The 7,429-nt window shown below is 40.4% G+C and overlaps 1 protein-coding gene across 1 annotated transcript in view; it reads right to left on the bottom strand.

Annotated features, from left to right (window-relative positions):
- The window catches only part of dnah3 (dynein axonemal heavy chain 3), a 194,462-nt gene that overhangs the window by 775 nt on the left and 186,258 nt on the right, over positions 1-7,429 (bottom strand). Inside the window, exons 56-59 of the mRNA XM_072481778.1 lie at positions 6,531-6,698; positions 4,405-4,547; positions 1,701-1,905; positions 51-188 (exon numbers count right to left, since the gene is read on the bottom strand). Of these exons, the coding sequence (XP_072337879.1) occupies positions 51-188; positions 1,701-1,905; positions 4,405-4,547; positions 6,531-6,698 (654 nt within the window). The remainder of the gene's footprint in view (positions 1-50; positions 189-1,700; positions 1,906-4,404; positions 4,548-6,530; positions 6,699-7,429) is intronic.

The following is a 7,429-nucleotide window of genomic DNA, read 5'->3' as shown; positions in this document are numbered from 1 at the left end:
ACAGGGAATGGAGGGAGGAAATCCTCAAACAAGTAGAATACCTTTCTTACCTCAAATTCAAATCCAATGTGATCAATGGGTATGGTATATTTTCTTGCATAATTTTGTGAGACACCAGTCAAAAAAGATTGAGTGAAATAGAATCCAGACAACCAAAATACATTGGGTGGTCCTTTATCTATCCATTCCTATAGACAAAATACATTGAACAAAATGGCACTGTTACATTTATGTCAAATAACAAAGTGAGGTATTTCCATCAAATACATTTTTACTACTTCACATGCTGTAATGTACACACACAAAGGAAACATCCTACCCCTGATTTTTAAACTTCACTCGGCATAATGATCTGCATTTGGAAGTAAATCTTCATGGACAAAGAATAACCTCTCAATACCTATTCTTTATAGAAATGCTTGTCTATTAAATGATGCATTCTGCAGAACTGAAATTGTATTAACATAATCGAGTTTCTCTCATCTACCCAGGCTGTTTCAACGATACATTAATTCAGCTTCCTGCACTTAATCCCAGTGATTATTCCAACCCAGTTTCACTACTGTTATTACCTTTTACAGCCAAAACAATCCTTTTCAAAATATTACCATACATATATATGGAAACAAAACAAAGAATTATTAGTTTAACTTTATTTTATATATTTTAAAAAGAGTATTGGTGAGGGAAATTGCCTCTTCCTAAATTCCCACTAATTGTGGAAATCCATGACATTTTCGGTTGAAGAGGGGCTAGTTTATCATCTTTGCTTTTTTTCCTCACACCCTAGAATAAAACAAAATACACAATTGATAACAAGTAGTCTTTTCTGATACCTTGGTTGTGTACCTCATTGCAAGTCTTGATCTGGTTCTTAATTTGCAATAAATATTCAGTGGTTTATGCAAAGGTTTGTGCAGAGCAAGGCAACAAAATTATTTTCTAACTATGTTGACATTATGTTTGAGGCAAACTAAATCTGTATACATTTTAGAACAGATGATACATTTATATTAAAATATACCACTATGTAAACAATTTCTGTTGATGAATTTTTTTTAAATTCATATGCGGGATGTGGGAGTCGCTGGTTAGGCCAGCATTTATTGCCCATCCCTAGTTGTCCTTCAGAAGGTTGTGGTGAGTTGCCTTCTTGAAACAAATGAGGACCCTGAGTTGTAGGTACACCCACAGTGCTGTTTGGGAGGGAGTTCCAGGATTTTGCCCCAACTGCAGTGAAGAAACGGCGATATATTTCCAAGTCAGGGTGATGAGTGACTTGGAGGGGAACCTCCAGGTGGTCGTGTTCCCAGGTATCTGCTGCTCTTGTCCTTCTAGATGGTAGCGGTTGTGGGTTTGGAAGGTTTGTTTAAGGAACCTTGGCGAGTTACTGCAGTGCATCTTGTAGATGGTACACATGGCTGCCACGGTTTGTCAGTGGTGGAGGGTTTGAATGTTTGTGGAAGGGGGAGTAATCAAGTGGGCTACTGGTGTTGAGCTTCTTGAATGTTTTGGGAGCTGCACTCATCCAGGCAAGTGGAGAGTATTCCATTACACTCCTGACTTGTGCCTTGTAGATGGCATTTTTTCCTTCAGTTAACTGGCTATATGAAACAATTATCTAAGCCTACCTCAGTATGTAGTTAGAGGTCGTTCACTCAAGTGAGATATTCTGCTGTAGTTTTAAGTAAATATAGTACCTGTAAGAAATGTAACCTTGCAAGAAGGTCGACCACATAACTGCCAAGGGGTTTCAGAGATGGGTAGGATTTAGCCGCCCACAAGGCTGGAACTTTTCCCACCAGCATGCTGTCAAACACATTCTCCAGTTCAGAAGACATTACCACAAGACCTTTAATGGCTTTGCGTATGTTTATAAGACTGCTGTGTACAACTTCAGTGAGTCTGAAAGAGAAGATACTGCAGTATTAAAATATTTCAGCTCAAGAATTAATATCTAATTCATTCTTCGCAGAATTTTCAAAATTTCGCAACCTCTTTTCAGGTCCTGCAACTAGCCACCCTTGGGGATACCCTGGAAATACCTGGACAAATTAAAGTGGGCAGTGGCATGGGGCAATGGTGTTTCTCCCCATTTTTCTTTTTGCTTGAGGAACAGCATTCCTCGGGATAAGAAAAGAAAATCAACCGTCCAATGTTTCCTTTCACTTGGTGACTGGTGCGCACTATCCTTGAAGTAACTCCAATCAGCCAGCACAGCTAAAAACCATTAAAAGCATGATGATCATTTTACTAATTCAGTAGCAAGCAGTACAAAACCATCTTTTTCGCCCAAATTACTTGGATCGCAAGAAAAACACATGGGGCTGGATTTAACAGAAGTACCAGTGGTCTCACCTGCTGACGAGAGTCCCGTTCCACCTCTTTTTGATGAAGGCACACATGCCACTCGGACATTTAGCAGGACTAGGCCCACCTTCCCCGCATCAAGGGCCTTAAGTGGAAGTCTTGCCTGCTGAGAGCTGCTGACTAATCTGAGGCCAACTGCTCTATCGAACAGTGATGCCACTCAGGAGGCAGTGGCTGCTGAGAGTTTGACACCACAGGATCCAACCAACTCAGGATCACCATCCACCACATCATGCCACAGATCAATGATAGTGGATTTTGGGAGGGGGGGGGGGGTTGGTTGCAGGGCTTGCCTCTCAGCAACCCCCTCTTTCCCAAGGCTGGGTCTTTGAATCAAGCATTGTGACTTTGCACAAGGGTCCCCCATCAAAGTCTTGTTCTCCTGGCATTACCAGTGTCCACCTGTCACTGGGCGAATTCCAACAACAGCAAATGGGGAAGGACTTTCATCAGCCTTCCCATCACAGACAATCAAGGTAGAGGAAAGAAGATAGCTGGTTTCTCTAAATTAATCTTTTTCTTCTCTTTCTCCTTCCCCCCCCCCCCTCCCTATTTTCTAATGTACACATTTCCTCGTTCTCCCCATGTCTGCGTGGGTTTCCCCCGGATGTTGAGGTTTCCTCCCACAAGACCTGAAAAACGTGCTGTTAGGTGAATTGGACATTCTCCCTCTGTGTACCAGAACAGGCTCCGGAGTGTGGCGACTAGGGGATTTTCACTAACTTCATTGCAGTGCTAATGTAAGCCTACTTGTGACACTAATAAAGATTAAAAGAGCAAGGAGGTTATGCTGAACATATACAAGACACTAGTTGCACCTCGGCTGGCGTGTTGTCTACAGATCTGGGTGCCATACTATAGAAAGGATGTGAACGCATTGAAGAGAATGCAGAAGAGGTTTACAAAAATGGTTTCAGGGATGAGAAAATTCAGTTATGAGAATAGATTGGAGAGGTTGGGACTGTTTACCTTGGAGGTGATTTGATTCATGAGAGGGCTGGACAGAGTAGATAGGGCGAAACTGTTTCAGCTCTTAAAAGGATTGAGAATGAGCGAGCACAAATTTAAGATGATTTGCAAAAGGAGCAAATATGATGTAAGAAAAACCTTTTTTACACAACATGTAGTTCAGGACTGGAATGCACTGCCTGGAAGTATGGTAGAGGCAGGTTCAATTGAGGCATTCAAGAGGGCATCAGATGATTAATTTAATAAAAACAATGCAAGGGTAAAAGCCAAAGGATAACGGTACTGCGTCATAATACAGCCTTAAATGGCAAGCTGCTACGGGTTTTACACCATGTGAAAGCAGGTGGTTGACTCTTAAATGTCCTCTGAAATGACCTAGTAAGCCACACAGCTCGAGGGCAATTAGGGATGGGCAATAAATGCTGGCCCAGTCAGCAATGTCTACATCGCATGACTAGAAAGAAAATCTATCAGGAAGGTTAAAGAGCTTCAAAGCGTAAGCCTCTTTACGGAGCTGAGAGGGAACAAGGGTCCTCTGGGCCTCACAAGGGTGCTCAGATCCTTCCCTGTTCTAGAACACCCCGGTAACCTCTGCACAGTCAATAATTTGCAAGTGAACAGTTGGCCACGACTGGCCTGTCTTCTAAAGTTGAAAACCCCTCAGGTCTCTGCACTCTACACCTGAGCAGCAAGTGGATTAACATTTAAATCATCGTCTAAAATTGCCAATGGCCTGTCACTGTTGGGTTGGAAATTAACTCGCTGGAGTGGTTTCCCAATCCCATTCAAATACCTCAACTAGCAGCCTGTATTCCAAACTCTTGTTTTCTAATTGGTAAGTTTGTTTGACATACACTCACACCATTTGTACAAATGTGTCATGTTGAGAAGAATAAAGAATGGATTTCAATCCATTGAAACTTGCGTGGATTGGTGAGGATATTTTACCCATAGATAATAAACCATCAGTTTGATATGATGCTTAATTGATTGCAGCGTTAGTTTTCAGATAAAATGTTTGTTCCGAATGTCATATTTCTGTCCAGAAAATACATTCCTGCATACCTATTGAATCTAATGAGTTCTTGTCTGAGTACCGTGTTCATGGACTCCTCGTACACTACTGGATATTTGTGCATCACTTCTTCCAAATCAAAGTCATCAGGTAGTTTGGAAATAATGTCTGCAGCAAGGTCTTCAACAACTTCCTGAAATTATTAAGCAGATAGATGCAAGATTTTGTTCAATTTCAATATAAGTATGACAGGTCACCAGCAAAATATTTTGATATTTAATCTGGAAACGTAAATTTTCAGATAATTTGTTCAAACATCTTTAGTTTGCATATTGTACCCCAAAATAAATACTAAATAAAGTTACTTGATGGTTCAGAATCAATTTATTACAGTAATATTGACTAAGGTAAGTTTTTTTTTAATTGGAAAAAATAGCTTCTATTAATAAGATCAGGACATCCCAAGGTGCTTGATTGACAATAATTAATTTTGCCATTATTAATAATAACAGAAATTGTACACATTATTTCGATTTCACTTTATTTTTCTGTAATAGACACCATTCTGTTACAAATCTTTATGTTTTTAAGATTGTTATTTTCTTTTGTTTCCCATTATTAATTTTGGAGGAAGAATTAGGACTGAGGTGTGGAGAACCTTCTTCAGCCAGAGGGTGGTGAACCTGTGGAATTCGCTACCACAGAAAGTAGTTGAGGCCAAAACATTGTGTAGTTTCAAGAAGGAGTTAGCTACAGCTCTTGGGGCTAAACGGGGATATGGGGGGAATGCGGGATCAGGGTATTGAACATGATGATCAGCCATGATCATAATGAATGGCGGAGCAGGCTCGAAGGGCCTTCTGCTTCTATTGTCTATATGTTTCTATGGATCCACAATGAACAAACTGTACCGCTTGACTTAAAAGTCTCTAACAGTTTTTTTTAATTGGCACAGCTGGACCATAAGGATAAGTCACATTAATCGTGGATGTAATATTTAGTCCCAGTCTAAATAAATGGAAGTACGTTTGGTACTGGGAAGAGCAGTGGCATTTGGGGCTACAGTTCACAGGATCTTAAAGCCAGCACCTCAAGTTGAAAAACAAAATCAGATGTACATTTCAATCACAAGGTATAGAAAATAAAACTCTGATCTAATAACTAGTACAATATCGGCCTTCATACTAGGAAAAATATGGCGCTAGAGAGGCTCGAACTCAGATTCACTCGGATTCTACCTGATATAAAGAAATACACATATTAAAACTGTTAAAAGCTAGTGCTTTTTTCTTGAGAATGTTGCACATTATAGGACAATGTGAGAAATGTTTAAAATTATGAAAGGATTGGACAGGTAGATAAAAGCTGACAGTTTCCAATAATTTATAATCTTTATTGTCACAAGTAGGCTTACATTAGCACTGCATTGTGGTTACTGTGAATATCCCCTAGTCGCCACATTCCGGCACCTGTTCGGGTACACAGGGAGAATTCAGAATGTCCAAATTACCTAACAGCACGTCTTTCGGGAGGAAACTAGAGCACCCAGAGGAAACCCACGCAGACACAGGGAGAACGTGCAGACTCCACACAGACAGTGACCCAAGCCGGGAATCGAACTTGGGACCCTAGAGCTGTGAAGCAACAGGGCTAACCACTGAGCTACAGTGCTGCCCACAAGAGAGGTCTAAAAGCGGCACAGATGCATCCCATTTAGAACAGAGTTCTGAAGAGGAGTGATATTGGACTTGAAGCATTAATTCTATTTCTCTCTCCACAGATGTTGCCAGACCTGTTCAGCTTTTACGGCACCTTCTGTTTTATTTCAGATCTCCAGCATCCATAGTATTTTGCTTTGTTATTAGGGAGCAAGAGAACTTTGTTACTAAGAAAGTTGTGAAAATGTGGAATTCAGTTGCAGGAGCCAGTGTTTGAAGCAGAAACTAGGCCATAATTTTGCGGTCAGCAGTGAAGCAAAGATGCTCACTCCTGACCGTGAAAAAAGCCTCACTGAAAGATCTCGTGATCTTTGCAATGAGAACTTGATGAGCCATCTCTAAATTCAAACTTTCGCAAAGTCCATTCCTCAACCATTGACTGGTTAGTAAGTATAAACAATTAAGTCCAAATATGTTTTGAAACTCAAAAACATTAACTTCTAATTTGATTGTCTTACCTGAGGAGATTTACCAGCTCCACCCCCCTGCCTGGGAAGAGTTAGCAACACCCCTTCGAAAAGCTGATTGGTTTCCTGGTTATCTTTTGTGATATCAGCATTTTCATGAAGACCAAATACTTCTGGATGGGCTATAGTTGGTAGGCCTCGCAGGTAGTCAATGTATGACTGAAAATTGAAAATAAAACAAATTAAAAGCGTTGAAATGGAGGCACAAACGGCCACTTAAAACAAAAAGTTAAAAACATTAAGTACAGTATGTGTGACTAAAACAACTTTGTTACCTTCTAATATTCACTCCCTCTCCGTATGTTTCTCCCTTTTTGGTGGTCTTGACATAGACACTTTAGAAAAAATTAGTACATTAGCTTCAAGTCCCGTCCCAGACAGTAGACTTTGCTTATTGATCTGCCAAAGAGCCTTGACTTGGAGACTTTCCGATACATTCATGGTTTGCAAACTTCTTTGTGTTTTTATTCTTTATCGTACAGGATATTTAGCCTTTTTCACAACATCTTAATCCTCTATCCTTTGTCTATTTGACCTAGGGCTTCTACAAATGGTCTGTTCCACAACCACTACTAGAACCAAGAGAGATTGCAGGTTGAGAATCTCCCCTCCAATGTTTCTTGTGCTCTCCAGGGAGGTTCCTGGAGTTCAGTTCCACTCAATACAGCTAGGATCAGAACAAAACAGGGTGGCACTTAAACCTGCATCCTTCTCCACTTGTGACATACATTTTACTAAATGTAACTACTTAAATGTGGATTTTAATATCAAATATACGGGTCAACTGGATAACAGTGCTAACAATTCAAAATAATAATTGTATAGAATGATTACAGCATAGGAGGCTAGTCAGCCCATCACATCTGTGCTGGCTCCCTGAAGAAGCAGTT

Source organism: Scyliorhinus torazame, chromosome 17 (assembly GCF_047496885.1).
Source record: "Scyliorhinus torazame isolate Kashiwa2021f chromosome 17, sScyTor2.1, whole genome shotgun sequence".
NCBI lineage: Eukaryota > Metazoa > Chordata > Chondrichthyes > Carcharhiniformes > Scyliorhinidae > Scyliorhinus > Scyliorhinus torazame.
This window is presented reverse-complemented; position numbering and strand designations above follow the sequence as displayed.